The sequence below is a fragment of the Hyaena hyaena genome, unplaced genomic scaffold, assembly GCF_003009895.1.
Source record: "Hyaena hyaena isolate Hyena2069 unplaced genomic scaffold, ASM300989v1 scaffold_152, whole genome shotgun sequence".
Lineage (NCBI taxonomy): Eukaryota > Metazoa > Chordata > Mammalia > Carnivora > Hyaenidae > Hyaena > Hyaena hyaena.
In genome coordinates this window covers 832272-853385 of record NW_024080784.1, presented here as the reverse complement: position 1 = coordinate 853385, position 21114 = coordinate 832272, and the positions used below count along the sequence as shown (strand labels likewise).

The 21114-nt window shown below is 42.1% G+C and overlaps 1 protein-coding gene across 5 annotated transcripts in view; it reads right to left on the bottom strand.

The window, feature by feature from the left end:
* The window catches only part of NAPEPLD (N-acyl phosphatidylethanolamine phospholipase D), a 44035-nt gene that overhangs the window by 7686 nt on the left and 15235 nt on the right, over positions 1 to 21114 (bottom strand). For all 5 annotated transcript variants that reach the window (XM_039239085.1, XM_039239086.1, XM_039239088.1 and 2 more), the window contains exons 2-3: positions 17665 to 17971; positions 2135 to 2781 (exon numbers count right to left, since the gene is read on the bottom strand). In XM_039239085.1, coding sequence (XP_039095016.1) covers positions 2135 to 2781; positions 17665 to 17971 — 954 coding nt within the window. The remainder of the gene's footprint in view (positions 1 to 2134; positions 2782 to 17664; positions 17972 to 21114) is intronic.

Genomic DNA, 21114 nt, shown 5'->3' with positions numbered 1-21114 from the left:
GCGGAGGCCTGAGCAAGCACAGGGCACACGCCGGGGACTAAGTGAAGAGCGTGTGGACACAGTGTAAGGCTGTCGAGTGCCTGCGACAGAGCCGGGCGCAGGGGGCAGCGGCCTGCGTGGGGACCCCTCCCAGCTCCACTACTGCAACTGTGCTGCAGTGAGGACTCGGACATGCATTCAACACACGTGCTTCTGGCCTGTAGAGACCACATCATGGAAAATTTATCCATCTGCAGCAGCTAAAGGGCTGTTTACTGGTAGGAGGTGCTGGGCCTCCTGGGAGCCTAGCAACAAAGCCACTGTGTTCTCCTCGACAGCAGATTAGAAAAGTACTGTTCTGCCCTCTTTCCTGACACTCAGAATACAGTTTGTGGTGTTTCTATTGATTTTTTTCTTAAATTCCTACAGCAAAGCAAAGGGCTTTGCTTTCCACCTTCATGTCTACCTGAAATAAATTTAAAAGTTTTTACTCTCGTGTGAAAGTTACAATAAAAACTTGGCCTAGGTACCTGGCTGGCTAGAGCATGTGATTCTTCAAGTCAGGGTCATGAGTTCAAGCCCCACATTGGGTGTAGGGCTTACTTTAAAAAAAAAAAAAAAAAGCGGGTGGGGGTGTGCCTGGCTGGCTTAGTGAGTTAGACATCTGACTCTTGAACTCAAGTCAGGTCGTGATCTCACGGTTGTAAGTTCAAGCCCTGCACTGGGCTCCACACTGGGCATGAAGTCTACTTCAAAACAAAACATACACGACTTCCTAACCGACCCGGATGAAATACCGAGTGACAGAAGACCATACCGTAACGTAAGTATGAACATTACAGGTCTACTACTGGTGTAACCATTTCATTTATAGAGGACTCTGAAGTTGTGTTATTTCTAAACCTGTCAGCACTGACCAGTGCAATGGATTACACAGTAGAGGTTACAGGGCGAGCAGGAAGGGGGAATTCTGTAAATGAATTTGTGTAGTTGATTATACACATTTTACCATCCCATATAGATGATCTTTATAAACTGTGACACAGGAAGAGTTCTCATAATTACAAATGAGATATTCTAATACAGTAAGAACATATATTGAGTAAAGATCAATACTATATGAAATTGATTTGAAAACAGGATGTTTCATTAGAATTATAGTGGGAAAGTATAGTTCAAGCACTACTACAGATTCACAGTTTTTTAAAATAAGGTCAAAGTGTCTAGCCTCTTAAACTAGAAAAAAATATTCATAAAGACAGTAAAGAAATGGTTTTGGCAAACCTTCAAAGTTAAGTAGTAATAAAATCAGATGGAAACTAATGATTAGATTTGCTCAATTCATTCTTGAACTAGTGTTCTGCTTGTAGGACTGCTGAAATAAAATGCCATCCTACATACAATTCTGTATCTGTGCATGTACTTTAGAAAATAACGCATTCTTCTACTATTAGTGTTTATTTTCTCTTACCTTGTTCCTATCACCCAGTTAGCTGAAATCTAACCTCATTCTTTGAAGTCACGTCTCTTTTCCTTAGACAAGATGAGGGAGAGCACAGGCAGGGCTGGCTCTTCTCGGTCTCTGCTGCTACTGTGACCTTTCAACAGCTCTGACTTGGGGCGTGGGGAGGGGCATGCCGGGGGGTCACTGTCACCTTAACTTCAGTACGGACTGAGATAACACCACTGCAAGGGACTGATTGCTAGGATTCCTTGCCTCTTCTCTGCCAAACGCAGGAGGGCTACAGTCTGGGGACGGGTGCACCCCAGGTGTGGAGTGAAAGGTGGGTATGTGGCGTGTCCTCCATGTGAAGAACAAGAGCTAGGTTTGATTACTGGCTGGCCGGTTCACCTTGACTCAGAAGGGTACATGAACATGTAGCTAGGTTACAGCAATTCTTTAAACCTTCATCCATCTTTCTGGGTAATATAATTTCTGCTTCTGAGTAATTACTTACTGGAATATGACTGAATGAAATACTCTCGAAAGAAATTTAATTGAATCGGACCCACCATCCCCCCCAGTAACAGCCACCACCACCACAAGTCCATTAGAATCACAAAGGATATCGCAAATGACCAGGGACTCATAACCACTTCAGAGTTGAGGCCACTTATTACGTGGCAGGGCTGCCTTCCTGGGACGTGTACACACCTTGGTTCATACGCTCCGATGGGAATAGCTGCAAGGTCAAAAGGTCCAAACCTTTTTCCTATCTCTTCAAAGGCAGAGCAATAGCCAGTGTCTCCTGCAAAAAAAAAACGGCTCCAAGGCCCCAAGACAGACCAGCTGCCCCATAGAACCTTGTTGTCATCCATGAGAGTCCGTTTGCACCAGTGCTGGGAGGGCGTAAAGACAAAGGTCACCTTGTCATGTCCCGGGACACAATTCTCCTCCCACCAGTCCAGCTCGATCACATTCTCACAGCCGCACTTCTGCATCCAGTCCAGGAGACCCAAAGGAACAAACCATCGCAACTCCTGACCGAATCGCTCATTCAGAGCGACGACAGAATGATAGTCCAGATGGTCATAGTGGTTGTGACTGATAAGGACAGCATCTATTGGGGGGAGTTCACCTATGGTGCACGGTGGACGGCGGAAGCGCTTCGGACCCATGTGCTGTGACGGTGACGCACGGGAGCTAAAGACGGGATCCGTGAGAAATACCAGCTCGTCCATTTCCACCATGACCGTCGCATGTCCCAGCCACGTGACTCTGAGGCCGGCTTCCCGCACCCCAACTTCCTCGGGGTCATCGATAAAATACGGCCTCAGCACTGGAAGCTCTTTATCAAGTTCCTATGCAGAGACAGAAAGGGAGAAAAGCAGCTGTTAAGGCGGGGGATCAAAGGAACGTCACAACACATTTGGACTCTGATTATAGAGAGAAGGGCTATTTGGGGAGAACCGACCTCATTCAATACACTTGCTATTTCTGCCTTCTGCATGAAAATGCAGACCTCTTTCTGAATCTGACTTAGTAATCATGACAGTATCAGGTCATCTTAGTCCCACATGCAGTAGACAAAGGGAGAATTAAATGTGCAACTTTGAGCACTGCTGAATTTATTAAAAATTTTAGAAGCTCTCCTCTGTAAGGTGCTGGCAGCCAAACAGTGGCCTCGCTGCAGTCACTCTGCCCCTGCACGTGGCTGGTGCGCTTGCTGCTAAAAACGGTCTCAGGAACAGGTGGGCTCCTGGACAGAGGGAAGAAAACTTAGAGCCATTTATTGGTAGACCTTGTATCTCAGATATGAATCTGACCGAGCACACAGAACTCAAAGCAGAGCGCTGAGTAAACCCCAGTCACAGATGGCTCTTCTCATTCCTCACCTCAAGGTTTTCTCCTTTGGATCAAACCAGAGCAGAACATGGACCCTGCCTAGGAGAAGGTGCTTGCTTTTGGAGGTAAATACATGTGAAACAATAACTACAACAAAGCAGAGTATTATTCCATTTTATCCTTGGAGAAGCTCTGCTTTAGGGCCAGAGTCCTGGCTTTTATATAACTGTTTTCTAAGCTGTGCTTTAGTGTTATGCTCTATCACTGTATCAAGGTCACTTACAGGAAGACACCTTATGAACCTGGCTGTGCAGGTGCTGGAGGGATGCCTTTAAGACTCCGTATATCTCCAACCTCCTTCCCCAACTTCTCACTCACCCCAGAAACATTCCTCTCAATCCTCAGTATCAGGAAAAGCTCTTCACAGAGCGACTGGCTTTATTCATTTGATGGCCGCTGGGGAAACGAACAGTTCATGCTTTCCCTCTTTGTGCCAGGCAGTTGGAATAAAGCTACTTCCAACACTGTGCAGGCCATGACGGCACATGTTTCCACACTAATCTTATTCTTGGCTTTATTTCTCTACCCTAAGAGTCCCTTTGCTCTTCTCTGTTCATCTGTTTTTTACTGCTACGTCGATTTTTGTAAGTTGCTCAAATCAGTTTTAAAAAGAGTCTGGTATTGGATAATTATGTAAACTACAAGACCTGCTCCAGCCCAATAAGAAGGAATGAAGAGCCCAGTCGCCCAAGGCATCACAGACACAGTAATTTGTGTGAGTTTCCTGAACAAATGATGAGAAGTTCATGATGCAGAGAAAAGGAAGGAGGTCACTTCAGGTGTAGAAAATGCCCAAGCAAAGGCACAGAGCCAAACAGGAATGAACATTGCCATTTGGGGAAAGGGGACAATCTATAAAGGGTGAGAACACAATAAAAGCCTTGAATTCTATGGTCTACCCAGAGACAGGAAGCATCTTTAAAAAAAAAAAAAGACTTGTCCCAATTTATGTTTAGAGAAAACATTTTGGAGTGCAAATGATGACCTGGAGTGTGGTCCCAACAGCTGCTGTGACAGATGAAGACTGAACAAAGGGGACAGAAGGGAGGGAGGTGGAGGCAAGAGAGAACAGGAGGTGGGAGGGAGGGGGGAGGAGAGATGCTGGAGAAGGAAAGCTGAGAGGTCACAGAGACGGTTGGGGAAGAGAAAGAGCAGCAGAGGTGGAGGGCGATGAACACGCCCTCTAAGCCAGCTAAGCCACCCTGACCTTTAGTTTCCCCATCTGAAAAAGAAGTACAATTGTACCTACACGTCCCTGTTGCGGGGACCACATCAGGAGCCGCTGGCACACTGTAAGCACTCTGCGAGTATTCTGGAAGGTGAAGAAACCACAACCTGGCCAAACAATCAGGCACCAACTCTACATTTTTACCCACTTCCTTTCTCGTAGTCCCCAATCTAGTTAAGATTCTAAATCCTACCCAGATAATTTATAGTCTCCCTTGATCACTAAACTGTCTTCCTGTCAAACTCAATGCAATACTCAAGAGCCACCTCAAAAACAGTCTGTTTGCAAGAGAACTCTCCCCCTTACTGGAACATCTTTACAGGCTCCCTACTGACTGACAAAGCACGACTCCCCTCCTCAGCCCAGGAGGAAGCATGCGGTGGACTCCCCCAGGCTTCCTCTCCAGCTGTGTCTCCCCTAACTCCTGAGGGGCTGTGTCCATGCCGCCGACACTGGGACCGCTGCCCGGCTCCCAGACAGAGCTTGAGAGGACTGCACAACACCGACCCCATTCCTCAGGTTAAAACGCCTCCCCTCTGACCCCTCTGAGACCTTAATCTAACTACGTACCCTGCACAGGGCCAACACAGAGTCTCCACAGACAGGGACAACCACTCCGACCTCTCAACTTCCACCCCACTCTGTTCAGGCCCCATGAACAGACCCTGGTTGGACACATACAGGACGGATCTCCTGTCTTACTCGACCTGGAACCATCCACAGGGCCCAATGCACAGGGCAGGGATGGACACACCATGTGCTCGACAAAATCCGCTGGATGAAGAGGTGGAAACTTTTCAAATCCGTTCTCAAAGTTGGTAGTAGTTAGGCTTCCTGAACAATAACAAATGTCACGTGGTATACTTAACAATGAAGGAAGAGGGAGAGAATTAATATAAACTGAGTACCTACCATGTATTAGGCTTCATACTAGGCACATAGTAGTGATGGTGACAAATTATCCAATATGTCAAGTACTTCAGTATGACACAAAGTAACACTAACAAGAGCTACCATTTATGGAGTGTTAGACACCATACTAACTACTTCATAAAAAATATTTAATTTAGTACCAACCATAATACTGCAGGTAGCTCCTGGTAACTAATTTACAGAAGAGAAAACAAATAGTGACGGCGGTCACATGAGGTCAGCCTGCTGGCCTCCACACATACTACCTCCCACCCCTGACTCCTAACTATTTTTTCATTTAATACATATTAAAAAAAACAAAAAAAGCAACAAGTACCAGCCCAGGGTTAGGAGCTGGATTACTAAGAATACAAGGAAGCTACTGGAGATGAAGGATATGTACATTATCTTGATTGTGATGATCATTTTGTGAGTATATAAACAAGTCAACTCATTCAATTGCATTTTTTAAATATGTGGAACTTGAATTATGTTATTAAAACCATTTAAAAATCATAAGCATATTTAAATAGTGCATCAAAGTATCTATAATAAAATTCCTTGAAAACTACATTATCTCTTTTCTGCTCTAAGTTTTTTTTTTTTAATAAATTAAAAAAACTTTTTTTCATGCTTCTTTTTGGAGGGAGAAAAAGAGTGAGCGAGCATGAGCACACGCAAGCAGGTGAGAGGCAGAGAGGGAGACACAGAATCCGAAGCAGGTTCCTGGCTCTGAGCTGTCAGCACAGAGCCCATGGTGAGGCTCAAACTCCCGAACTGTGAGACTATGAGCTGAGCCAAAGTCGGATGCTTAACCAACTGAGTCACTCAAGCACCCTTTTGCTCTAAGTTTTCAAAGCCATTTGAAGTTTACTATCTCCCGGTATCTGCTGACTAAACCTTTAGCAGAGCACCTCTGGCCACCTCACCTTGCTCTCCAAACAAAAGATTAACAGGTAAAGTGCTCAAAGAAACCAGTCACCAAGGACCACAGACTATATGATCCTATTTATATGAAATGTCCACAAGAGGCAAGTCCGTAGAGACAGAAGACAGACGTGCAATTTCCAGGGGATGCAGGAGAGCAAGAGAACTAGGCTGATTATTAAGGACATGAAGTGTCTTTTTGGGGTAATGAAAATGGATTGGATGTGGGAATGTACAGTTGCACAACTCTGAATGTACTGAAAACCACTGAACTGTACATTTAAAACAGGTCAGCTGTAGAGTATGCGCATTCTAGCTCAACAAAGCTGTTTTAAAAAAAAAAAAAGGTAAAGTACTGAAAGACCTCTGAATTAAGCAATCACATCATCTTTCTTTATGCATACCATGTGGTTTCTAAACCCATTACAAAAGAGCACCTTAAAGAATCTGATCTCTAGCACTACTGTCCCATAACAATCAGTTTACAACTGAGATTCAAGAAAGGAAAAAATAACTGTCCTTTTTATCCTGACCAGAGTTTGTGTTTTTTCAATTTTTTTTAAAGCAGTCTCCATACCCCAACATGGGGCTTGAATTCATAACCCTGAGATCAAGAGTCACATGTTCTACTGACTGGCATGAGCCAGCCAGGAACCCCCTGATCATCAGAGTTTGATACCGCAGGAGGGACACTTGGTTGGCTCAGTTGGTAGGGCATGCAACTACTGATTTCAGGGTTTTAAGTTCGAGCCCCATGTTGGGTATAGAGGTTACTTTATTATTTATTTAAGATTTTATTAAAGTGTAAAAAAAAAAAAAAAAGCATGTAAATACGGGTAGGGAAATTCTTATTTGAAGATACCAAGTACTCGCTTGGCATTTTCTTTACTAGGTCAGAAATTTTCTTGGCTGGTCTTCCTTTTTTTTATAGCTGCAAATGGGGATGGGGTGCCTGGGTGGCTCAGTCAGTTGAGCATCCAACTTCAGCTCAGGTCATGATCTCACGGTTTGTGAGTTCGAGCCCCGGGTGGGGCTTTGTGCTGACAGCTCAGAGCCTAGAGCCTGTTTCAGATTCTGTCTCCCTCTCTCTCTGCCCCTCCCTCTCTCTCAAAAATAAATAAACATCAAAAAAAAATTTTTAAGCTGCAGATGGGAAAATGCCTAGGCCCATAACTAACCAGGACACTAGTTAATATTTACTTTTCTTTGGGAAAGGGAAAAATCCTAACATTCATTCAACCACTATTCTTTGCCAGATGCTGTAGGTGAGTTCTGTCATCTAATTCTATGAAGGAGAGGTCACTGCCATTTCACAGATATCCAGACCGAGGTGGAGGGGTCACTAAGAAAGCTGCCCAGACCCCACAACAAGCACGTGCAGGCTCACTCAGGAGTGGGACTGAGGTCTTCCTGGCTGTTCCAAGACCCTGTTCATTAAACCCTAACTTTTTCCATGGTATAACTTTTATTCTTTAACTGTAAAACAATGAAACCCATATTCTTGTTAATGTAATTACTTTAAGAATCTGTGTGTGCATGAAAGATCTGGTGCAAATCTGCTAAAATCAGGTTTTCTTTTTTTTTTTTGTCACATTTAAAGACTTCAGTTAAGACTTTTCTTCCAAGTGAAAACATATTTTACAGCTATGCTTTGTAATTCTGATTTTAAATAAAAACCTTTTTTTCCCACATTTTTGACATTTAACGGTATCATGTGAACAATGAACAGGGATGGATGTTACCAAAATACATCCCATTAATTATGAATGGTAAAATTTTATATTTTTGACATGCTATGTGTATTAGGAGTACTAGATCCATCAGAATGGCTTACTATTTTTAAACTTCTCCTTGATTTTAAAAGAAAATACCCTTCATAAAATGCTTTGAAAATCTAGTGAAATATAAAGAAGAGTAACCATTCATATATCAGTCTGCAGAGAGTATAACCACTGTTAACATTATGCTGCCTTTCGACACAGTCCTATTTCTATGCATGGTTAAGATCTTAAGGTATTTTTCCTTTTTTTTTTTTTTAAAAAAAAACCCTCATATTTTGGCATTTTCACCCACCTCTTAAAACTGTGAAACACATACTGAAGTATTTAAAAGTGAAACAAATAAATTATTGTCAGGAAATCTGTCACAATTTTACAAAAAAAGATGAAATACAGGAAAAGTAAAAAGAAAACTACAGAGGACTCATCTAGGTGATCCCAAACCTAATTAGTAGAACTGAAAGAAACAAACTTTGACATCTGAAGGGGCCCACAAGGCAGGGAGCATGATCAATAAATAAAACAACTTCGGGGGGAAATTTCAGAAAAGAGATGATCTTCAAAGCTTCTACATGGGAAATACAGGGCATACAAAGGTTCAAGAATGGCACTGAACGTCTCTACAGAAATACTAAAAAGAACATCATGGAGGTAATACTTTGAAATTCAGAAAGAAAAAGGTTTTCTAACAAAAATTCTATACCCACACTACCAGTAAGAATGAGATCAGAAACACGGTTCTAGTCCAAGAATGGTTACCTCCTCCAGGGCCACCAGAAATCTATACCTGTTTTTAGAGCAATTCCTCCCAAAGAACTGAGGGCTGACCCAACGGCTTCGGTACAATGAAAGAGGGACCACACAGAACAGAAGACAGAGGGAGACACGATCATGAACGGAACTCCCACCCTGGGGAACTGTGAACAGCACTGGGAGGGATGGATGGTACTGAGGGATGGAAGCACAGGGCACAGGGAAGAAGAAAAGAAAAACAGGTTGGAAAGGACAACAACTAGAACTTAAAGGAGCCAGTCCCTCACTACTCTGGCCAAATGGTGGGTGAATACCAGAATGTTCACCCTGGTTTACATTTGACCTCCACCTTTTTTTTTTTTTTTATTTCTAGGAGAGAGAGAGACAGCGTGAGCAGGGAAGGGTCAGAAAGAGAGGGAGACACAGACTCTGAAACAGGCTCCAGGCTCTGAGCTTGCAGTCAGCACAGAGCCCAACGCGGGGCTCGAACCTACGAACCACAAGATCATGACCTAAGCGAAAGTCGGACGCTCAACCGACTAAGCCACCCAGGCGCCCCGTTTGCCCTCCACCTTGACAGCACAGATGGGAACAGGTTTCAAGATACACTACAAAGCTGTTGCACTCAAAACAGCATAGCATTGGCATTCAAACAGACACACAGAGCAAGAAGAGAATAGCAGAGGCAAGAAATAAACCCACACTTATACAACCAATGAACGTATGACAAAGGAGACAACAATATACAATGGGGAAAAGAAAGTCTCTTCAACAAATGGTGCTGGGAGAACTGGACAGTTACATGCAAAAGAATGAAACTGGACCACTTTCTTCTGCCAGACACAAAAATAAATTCAAAATGGAGTTAAAACCTAAATGTGAGACCTGAAATCATAAAACTCCTAGAAGAAAACATAGGCAGTAATCCCTTGGACATATGTCTTAGCAACATTTTTCTAAATGTGTCTCCTCAGGGAAGGGTAAGAAAAGTAAAAATAAACTACTGGTACTAAACCAAAATAAAAAGCTTTTGCACAGTGAAGGAAACCAACAAAATGAAAAGGCAGCCTACTGAATGGGAAAAGATATTTGCAAACTATCTGATAAAGGGTTAATATCCAAAATATCTAAGAATAGAACTCAATACCAAGAAAACAAATAATCCAATTAAAAAATGGGCAGAGAACCTGAACAGACATTTTCCAAAGACATACAGATGCCAGCAGACACATGAAAAGATGCTCAACATCACTAATCATCAGGGAAATGCAAATCAAATCACCTCACACCTGCGAAAATGGTTAAAATGAAAAAGAAGAAATAAGAAGCACCTGCCTGGCTCAGTCGGGGGAATATATGACTCTTGATCTCTAAGTTGTAGGTTTGAGCCCCACACTGTAGAGATTACTTAAAAATTAAAATTAAAAAAAAAAGAAAAAATAACAAATATTGGCAAGGATTTAGAAAAAAGAGAACCCTCATAAACTGCTGGTGTCAATGTAAATTGGTGCAGCCACTGTGGAAAACACTGTGTTTTCCACACTGTTTAAAAAATTATAAAAAGAAATCTTCTACAATCCAGTAATACCACTATTGGGTATATACCCAAAGAAAATGAAAACATGAATTTGTAAATATATATGCACCCCTATTTACTTCAGCATTATTTACAATAGCCAAGAAATGGAAGCAATCTAAGTGTCTGTCCAGAAACAGACAACAAAAATGTAGAATATACATATATTCATAATGGATATTTAATCAGCCTTAAAAAAGAATGAGATCTTGCCATTTACAACAACATAGATGAACTCAGAGGGCATTAAGTCGGTCAGACAGAGAAAGCCATGTATCACATGATTTCTTTGTATGTAGAATCTAAAAAACAAATGAATAAACAAAAAACTGTAGGAGACTCATAAATACGGAGAACAAACGGATGGTTTCCAGAGGGGAGAGGGTTGGGAAAATGGGTAAAGGAGAGAGGGAGATTCAGGCTTCCAGTTATGGAATGAATAAGTCATAGGAACAAAAAGTACAACGTAAGGTGTTATGGTCAATGATACGGTGACAGCATTGTACAGTGACAGATGGTAGCTACACTTGTGGTGAGCACAGCCTAACATAGAGTTGTCCAAGCACCGTACTGCATACCTGGAACTAATAAACATTGTGTGTCAACTACAATTTTTAAAATGGCAAAAAAAAAAAATTATAATAAAGATACTTCAGACAATCAAGTTCTGACAAACCTGACTTTCCACGCACCCTTTTCTCAGGAAGCTGATTAAGAATGTGCTCCACCAGGGGCGGCTGGGTGGCTCAGCTGGTTAAGCATCCAACTTCAGCTCAGGTTGTGGTCTCATGGTTCCTCAGTTGGAGACCGGCATGGGGCTTTCTGCTGTCAGCATGGAGCCTGCCTAGGATCCTCTGTCCCCCTCCCTCTCTGCCTCTTCTCCGCCCCTTGCACTGTCTCAAAAATAAATAAACATTAAGAAAAAAAAAAGAAGGTATGTACCCCACCAAAATTAGGAACCTGTCGAAGAAAGAGGAACAAGAGGAGTGCGGGAAACAGAGCCAGCACTGCAGAGGCAGTGGGGCCCAGGATGGTGGTGGAGGGAGACTCCAGAACAGAAGGGGGCAGGGAAATGGGAGGGCTGTCAACCCAGAAATAACCCAGGGCTAAGAGACCAGCTTACAGTCTCTCCTCAGGAAAGCTGTTGAGAAGGAGGGAAATGATCATAAATACATACAAAGTTAAGCAGATGAAAAATGAGGCATCGCTAACCTTGTTGGGAAAGAGCACATTAATAAGCAAGGAGACATGGCTACGGTACACGACTTGGTTTGTCACAGCGATACAGTCACAGCAGTGTATGAAGGGGAAGGTCAAGTAGACCCGTGGGAGAAAGATGAGGAGGGGTACAGAGGGAGTCAAATCTGACACTGAACATGAAGGGACCCAGAAACACTGCTTGGTTCCACATGTTGATAGCTAAGTAGTTAAATTCATAGACTCAAAAAGTGGAATGATGGGTACCAGGGGCTGGGACAAGAGGGAAATGGCGGTTTCTATCGCCAGGCCTAAAGTTTCAGTTATGCAGGGTGAATAAGCTCTAGAGACTTGCTTGTTACAACCCTGTGCCTACAGTCACCAATGTTTTGCACACTTAGAAATATAAGAGGGTAGGGGCACCTGGGGGCCTCAGTTGAGTGTCTGCTCTTGATTTTGGCTCAGCTCATGATCTCACGGTCCGTGGGATTGAGCCCGACATCGGGCTCTAAGCTGACAGTGCGGAGCCTGCTTGAAATTCTCTTTGCCCTGCGCTCTCTCAAAAATAACTATTTTCAAAAAAAATTTAAGAGGGTAGATATCATGTTAAGGGTTCTTACTACAATAAAGTTAAAAAATATAGGGGCGCCTGGGTGGCTCAGTCAGTTAAGCCTCCAACTTTGGTCATGATCTCACGGTTCGTGGGTTCGAGCCCCGTGTCGGGCTCTGTGCTGACAGCCAGCTCAGAGCCTGGAGCCTGTTTCAGAGTCTGTGTCTCCCTCTCTCTCTGACCCTCCCCTGCTCACGCTGTCTCTCTCTCTCTCTCTCTCTCTCAGAAATAAAAAACATCAAAAAATATATATATATAAAAGATGAAGGTAAGCTCCCAAGGAAACAACTTAAAGGTCTATAAGCTCCTTCCTCCAGAGAGGGGGACAGGTTACAGAGGCTGGTTAGAGGACCAGCATTTGTCTAATAAGCCTTTCAGCACCATGACTTCTTAGAAAGTCCGTATACATGTACTTTTTTAATAAAAATGAAAAAGCAACCTGTTAGCATACTACACCAGAAACAGAATTGATGTTTTTCATTGTTTTTCGAAGGGTACCACTCTATTCTTCCGTATTTTACATCTGAAAGGTGCATTATACTTTCGAAGTACTTTCAAGTGTCTTGTAAACCTCTAAATAATCCTAGTGACCTCAACTAGGGTAAGGTCTTATCCTAATCTTACAGATTAAAAAAAAAAAAAAAAAAGGTGCCTTGAGGGACTGTGATAGAAATAGAGCCATGTACTCAGTGAGGTATCCCAAACCTGAGACTGGTTTCTGGACTCCGGGTGTCCCACTTTTCCTACCAGTCCAGGATGCGTGTTCTCAGTTCCAGGTCTCTCTCACACTCCAACGTGACCGCCCCTTCCTCACTTCTAGTGTAGTGACTGGTAAGGACAGCCTCCTCCAACTAGTGAGCCTCCGTTCTGCCTCCCTCCTTTGAAATTCTCCAACTGTCTCCCCTCTCCCGCCGGCCAAGACTACTGGTAACTAGGATCAACAACAACCAAAGTCACTGAGCCTTCCAACAGCACAAAGCAAGGACAGCACCTCAATAGCGCGAAGCCCATGAACTGGCACGCTGCTACAAAGGCCAAGAAAAGGCAAACTTATCAGAAATGGTCCAAGTTAACTCAACTGTTTAGCATTTGTGAATGACCAACTTTCATTTTACTCAGACCTGTTCTATTTTATATTTTAATCATCCTTCTTCTAAAATATTTTCATATGTATATACATAAATCAATATGCTATAGTGATATAAACTGCATAGTAATTATAACCCTATGTATATATTATCCTGTCTCCTTCCAAAACAATTTGAAGTCTCATTTTATTAGACTTTAGCCCCCCAATGTCTAAAAAAAACAATTTCCAGAAATCAGATTAAATTCTGAATTGACCCAATAATCTGAAGCAGGTGTTCATGTTTGGGGAGTGTTTTTCTAGAAAATGCAGAAGTCTATCATATTTAAAAAGTTGGTAAAAGTTAATAATTTGGGCAATGTAAAGGTATTAAATATGGAGATTCAGTTACATATGAAAATAACAGAAGTCAACATGCTTTGATCTAGTTCTTAGCTTTAAGTGGAAACAAGACGTGTTTCTCTTGCAACAAAGGTTGTTATCTGCACTGCGCTTTTCTTCCTCACTGGATTGATACATGAAGCAAACTAGGCATCAGCTTTCAGACCAGAAACGTTTTCAAGGAAAACTGCCAGGATCCTTCCGAGGCTTTAGAAAAAGAGGAACCAGCAGCCACCAGCTGACTGTGATACCATCTCAAACCTGGAAATTCTTCTGGCTTTGGGTATTTTAAAGACTCTTAGTTATAAAGAAGAATAAACTCTGGCTTTTAAAAAAATGGATGAATAGACAGAGAAGATGGGGTATACATGCACCAAGGAATATCACTCCTCTATAAAAAAGAAAGAGATCTTGCTATTTGTGATAACATGGATGGACCCTGAGGGCACTATGTTATGTGAAACAAGTTGGACAGAGAAAGACACGCACCATATGATTTCACCTCTGTGTGGAATCTAAAAAACACAACATGTGAACAAACAAATTTAAAAAAGAAACAGACTCCTACACATAGATAACAAATTGGCAGTTGCCAGAGGGGTGTGTGTAGGGTACTGGGTGAAATGGGTGAAGGGGATTGAGAGGTACAAACTTACAGTTATAAAATAAATTAAGTCACAGAAATAAAAAGTACAACATAAGGAATACAGTCAGTAATATCATAGTAATTTTTTTAATTAAAAATGTTTTTAGTGTTTATTTTTGAGAGACAGAGAGAGAGAGCAAGCGAGCGAGCATGAGCAGGGGAGGGGCAGAGAGAGAGGGAGACCCAGAATCCGAAGCAGGCTCCAGCCTCTGAGCTGTCAGCACAGAGCCTGACCCAGGGTTTGAACTCACAGACCTTAAGATCATGACCTGAGCTGAAGCTGGACACTTAACCAACTGAACCACCCAGGAGCCCTTATAATAATTTTGTACTGTAATAGAGGGTAACTATACTTATTGTTGTGAACCCTGAGTAATGTATGTAACTGTTAGATCATTGTGTTACACACCTCAATATGTCAACCACACTTCAATTTTTAAAATTTGCCTTTAAAAAAAAAAGCTTACGATTCATTCAAGAATGTAGTTCCCACCTCCATTCTAATTCCCTTCTCTGCTTTGTTACTCTTCAAAGCACTAATCATATTTTAATATAACAAATTTTTACCCATTTGTTTATTATTTGTCTTCCATTAAACCCAATGTGATGGTGGTGCCTTTCCACTTTGTTCAAGGGTCTCCCTCTAATGCCTAGAACTGTGTGCCTGGCACACCGCTGGTGCTCAATAAATAGTAACTGAATGAAGGACTCCTGGGCCGCTCAGTCGATTAAGCATCCAACTTCGGCTCAGGTCATGATCTCATAGTCTCTGGGTTCCAGCTCTGCATCAGGCTGACAGCTCAGAGTCTGAAGCCTGCTTTGGATTCTGTGTCTCCCTCTCCCTTTGCCCCTCCCCCACTCATGCTCTGTTTCTCACTCTCTCTCAAAAATAAACATTAAAAAAAATTTTTTTAATAAATAGTAACTAAATGAATGGATAAGTGAATGAATGAGGAAGGGCTTGGGAGGGTCTATGAACTCCCTGAAATTATAGTAAAAGGCAATTAATGTATTTATGCCCACATAAGGTCTACAGTTTTCATCAGACATTCAAAGGGTGCTAGGATTGAAAAGAGCTTCAGAACCACTAGCCTGGCAATTTCTCATTCAACCCAGTTTCTAGAATCTCTCCAGATCCTTACAACGCAGATGTATTTCTGCCTTCATGCGATCACTCACTTCCCATGTGAAATGAAACAAATCTAAAATTACCACTGCTTACCTCTGCAGTTTTAGAAGCTGTGGCTCAAAAAACAAGAGGAAATTTACCCCAAACAGGTAGCCCCCTGCCCTACCCCTCCTCTTCACAGCTCCCTTCCAAGTTGCTCTTCATATGGGTTCTCCAGAAGGAAAGAACAAGTGGGACCAGGCTTCTTGTTCCTTCCGACCTCTGAGCTGAAAGACGTAATACAGTTTTATCTACTAATGCCTGGCCTCATTCTAACAAGGTGTTAGAAAAGCATTATTATTATTAATCAACTCTGTTAAGTAGGATTAGTACTGTGAACATTCCTTAGCATCAAGGTGTTAATATCATTTTTTTAAATCCTGTGTCCTTAAAAAAAAAAAAAAGATCCTTTGTTACCGAAGGATCTACCACCACCATGAGCAGCCACTCCCCGGTCTTTCCCTCTGCAGAGCAAACCTTCAAGGATGCCCCCACTCTTTGCATCCCATCCCCCACTTCCAATGTCAAGTTCTCTCTCTCTCTCTCTCTGTCTCCACTCCCTCCAAAGCCTGATAGGACAGAGGTTGGTATAAAAGAGCAGCTAAAGGAGACAGGTGGTGCAGAGAGGCAAGAAAATAAAAGAAGAGAAAGGAGGGGGCAAGAAACAGCTCCTGCAATTGGGAGCCACCCACTCCCCACCAAATGTAATCGCACTGATCTAATAAACTACATGCCAAATGTTACCAAATATCATCCTAACGGGGTGCCTGGATGGCTCAGTTGGTTAAGCCTCCAACTCCTGACCTCAGCCCAGGTCCTGATCTCATTGTTTTTGAGTCCGAGCCCCGCATATGGCTCTGAGTCTGCTTGGGGTTCCTCTCTCTACCCCTCCCATGCACATGTGTGCTCTCTCTCTCTCTCAAAATAAACAAACTTAAAAATAATAAAGTTTCATCCTAGGTAAATATCATAGATTTAAAGATCAATGACCTATTGCCAATTTTTTAAGTTCTGGAAAGGTTATTCCTTTTTACAGCTTCAGCAGCCTTATCCAAGGATGAAAAGCCAAGCCCTCTGGGCAAACACACATCGGGTTACTACTTTATGGTACATAAAGTACTTCCTCACCTCCGTGACCTTGTTCATGCCATCATCCACCTGAAAACCACTGCCAAAATACTTTTATCTTTCTAGGCTTGGCTCAAATGTCAAATTGCTTCCTCTGAGAAGCCGTCTCCAGCCCCCACTAGCTAGAATCCATTGCTTCCTTTCCTGTGTTTTTTTTATTTTTTTTATTTTTTATTTTTTCATTTTTTACAAATAGTTTATTGTCAAATTAGTTTTCCTGTGTTTTTTTTATTATTGTCAAATTAGCTAACACACAGACTATAGTGTGCTCTTGGCTTCGGGAGTAGATTCCCATGATTCATCACTTATACACAACACCCAGTGCTCATCCCAACAAGTGCCTGCCTCAATGCCCATTGGCCATTTTCCCCTCTCCTCCGCCCCCACCATTAACCCTCAGTTTGTCTTCTGTATTTAAGAGTCTCTTACGTTTGCCTCCTTCCTTCTCTAACTTTTTTTTCTTCCCCTCCCCCATGATCTTCTGTTAAGTTTCTCAAATTCCACATAAGTGAGTACATATAGTATCTGTTTTTCTCTGACTGACTTATATCACTTAGCATAATACCCTCCAGTTCCATCCACGTTGTTGCACATGGCAAGATTTCATTCTTTTTCATTGCTAAGTAGTATTCCACTCTATTATGTATGTATTTATCTTCTTTATCCATTCATCCTGCACTTCTAAAGCACTCTATTCCTACCTCTAGTTGCCATCAGATCAGAGATGGTTATTCATATATGCACTCTGTTGCTAAATTATGAACTTGAAAGCACCTTATTTACTTTTTCTCCAGAGAACTTAGCCTTATGCCTTATCATATAAAAGGAGCTCAATTCACAAACTGGGTGTCATGATACAATTCACAGCACAATTAAGTAATAATAAGAGCCTCCCAAAATATGCAGCCTCCCCCCACCCCCCACCCCCCCAGAAAAAACAAACGCTACCTCTTTGGAACACGGGACACTGCTGTGATCTTTCTCCATTATCAGCCACCTGAGAACATTTGGAATAGAGAGACTTTTCCAAGTTGGCCAAGGGTTGACAAATCTGCCATCCTTTCCTTTCTTTGATTTAGTTACATCTTCTTCTAGTCTGTAATCCAGTTTGAAACTTTTCCTGGACAACCTAGAAGAATCACTTCCTACAGAACTCCGGGCTGAGTTTTGGCGTTTTCTTACTGCTTCTTTAGGATACTGGCTGCTTGTCATCAGGGATTGGTTGCTTTCATTTTCATCCATGTCCTTTTCAGAGCTAAAAAAAAAAAAAAAAAGGAGGGGTGGGACTTAGGGAATACTGACTTTAACATAAAGGCTTATTACACAGCATCCAAAGTATTTCTTAGCAAATCAAAATTTTCTCAGACTTAACATTCTGTCTCTGTCAACTCAAACTTTCTTACTACAAAATATCCTTCTGAATCCATAATTCCTGTTCGCTAAATAGAAAAAAATGTTTGCTTTACCTTTTCTTGCCAAACCATTTAGATATTCCATATCTGCTGTAATTGAAAGCAATGTACTCCACCAGCCAGCATTTAAACACATGAAATTTTCCATTTCAATGATATCTTACAGAATTAAAGCACCCCTCTGCACATATAATATTTTCATACCCGAATTTTAAAAATACTATTGTTAATAATACATAGTAAGAAGGATTGCCTTAGTTCCTTGAGTAAAACTCAGTGATCCCAGTGATTTATACAGAACTCCACTAGGCCCAGTCATTTTTACTTTAAAGATAATCTGTTACCAATGCCCCTAAGAAAGCACACAGAGTTCAAGGCCCAGGAAACAATAACATTAATGGAGAAACATTTCAATAACGTATTTAAGTGGTTAACAATAAAAATTTGAAGTAACTCAGATTGAGAACAGCCAAAAAGTATAGTATGTATCCTAGCTATGTGAACTTGGGTAAGTTTCCTACTCTCTGTGTGCCTCGGTTTCCTCATTTATAAAATGGAGATAATAGTACCACCATCTCTGAGGTTTACTGAGAGGGTCTAAAAAGCTAATACAATTAAAGCTCTTAGAAACACACATGTAACATGTATATAACAAATGGAACACATATACATACATGTTAACAGTTCAACAAATGCTAGCTGTTGCTAATGACTTTGTTATTCCCACTACCACTACCCCCTAACTGAAGGAAGCAAAATCCTTGATTTTGTACTATATAGGATTCCAGATACCTAAAAGTGATAATATATTAAGAATATGCATTTAGGGGCGCCTGGGTGGCTCAGTCGGTTAAGCATCAGGCTCTTGATTTTGGCTCAGGTCATGAGCTCTCACATGAGTGAGTTTGAACCCCGCGTGAGGCTGTGCACTGATGGTACAGAGCCTGCTTGTGATCGTCTCTCTACATCTCTCTCGCCACTCCTCTGCTCGCCTGCTCTCCATCTCTCTCAAAATAAATAAAATAAACATTAAAAAGTTTTTTTGAGAATATGCATTTATTGGGGCACTTGGGTAGCTGATTCAGTTGAGCATCCAACTCTTGATTTCGGCTCAGGTCAGGATCTCACATTTCGTGCATTCGAGCTCCACGTTGGGCTCTGCACTGACAGTGTGGAGCCTGCTTGGGATTCCACCCCTCCCCCTCTCTGCCCCTCCCCCAACTCACACACTTTCTCTCTCTCAAAATAAATAAACTCTAAAAAAATTCACATATCTGCCATGAATTTCATTTCTTTCCTATTCTACTAAACAAACATTTGCTTTCTGTCTAGTTTAAATGCAGTGCAAACACATAATAACTTCGTAACTCTAAGAAAATAAGCACGACAGAAAGCCAAGTATTTTTATGGCCCGCAATGATGTTTACACAGAAATACTGTCCAGGAGAGAAAGGGAAAGAACATAAACACTAGGATGAACACGTACGCTGAACTAAAACTTTTTTCCAAACCATCTACAGTAAAATAGTCTATGGCCTGAGAATAATGGGTGTTAAGAAAAGAAACCACAGCTGAAAAAGCTGAAGCAGATACATTGCCCTCAGTCGCCACTGTGTGCTGCAGAGTCTAGCAGCCAGGAGAGCCTAACAAGCTTTAGGTCTGGGGCAAACAACCACCTTTCTAGTCCTTGATATTGTCACCTGTAAAATACCTACTTATCTTATGGGGGTTTAGAAGATCAAGTGATATAAAGGGGCCGTCACTCACCAAATGTGAATTCTTTTTTCCCTAATCCTGCTAACTGGCCATGTTATCTAAATTCTTTAAATTCCATCTGAAAGCAAAGAATCTGGGTGAGTTATCTCAGTTCTTCTCAGAGAAGTGCTCTACCTTCTTTGTTACAATTAAGTTCAGGCCCAGGACTTTACAAAGGGCAGGAACAAAGACCATCCACTTGAACCCCACTACATTTAGCAGATGTGAACACGCCAAGTAGAGAGACTTTTAAGTTATTTCCTTACGGAGTAGTATGTCTAAGAGATGGCAGAGCTGACTTAACATCACCTACCCTTTGTGATGATAAACAGCTTACGAGATACGTGCATGGGCCTATTTATATAAACATATTTACACATACATGTATATATACATACACATATAAATACATACATAATATTGGTACCAACTATGTAACACATTTTTGGCTGGTTGTTTTATTTTTTTTTAACGTTTACTTATTTTTGAAAAACAAAGCACAAGCAGGGGAGGGGCAGAGGGAGAGGGAGACACAGAATCCGAAGCAGGCTCCAGGCTCTGAGCTGTCAGCGCAGAGCCCAAAGCAGGGCTTGAACTCACAAGCCATGAGATCATGACCTGAGCTAAAGGTGGAAGTTTAAGTGACTTAGCCACCCAGGCACCCCATTTGCGGTCACTGGTGTTTTTTGTTTTTGTTTTTTTTTTTATGTTTTATTTATTTCTGAGAGGGGGGGGGAGAGAGAGGGAGAGAGACAGACAGACAGACAGACAGACAGCGTGAGCAGGAGAGGATGAGAGAGAGAGTGAGATACAGAATCTGAAACAGGCTCCAGGCTCTGAGCTGGCTGTCAGCACAGAGCCCGACGCGGGGCTCGAACCCACAAACTGTGAGATCATGACCTGAGCCGAAGTTGGGAGCTTGACCAACTAATCCACCCAGGCGCCCCTTGGGTCACTGTTTTAAACAATTAGAGGGTATGGAGAAAGGAGAAATGGGCTGACTCAAAAACCACAAAAGCAAAGCCAAAACAGGGTTCTGAGACAACATCTAGCCATCCAATGAGCCTGGGACATAAGAAGAAAGGAAGGCTTATGAGAGCCCACAGTAAAGGCATGAAGGGAAGGATTAGATCTGGGGCCTGGCCTGAGATGGTAAGGAGGTCAAATCTGTCTTTTCATGTGCCCCCATTTTCTTTCCTCCCATACACGCAGGCTCTCACCCCAATCAATT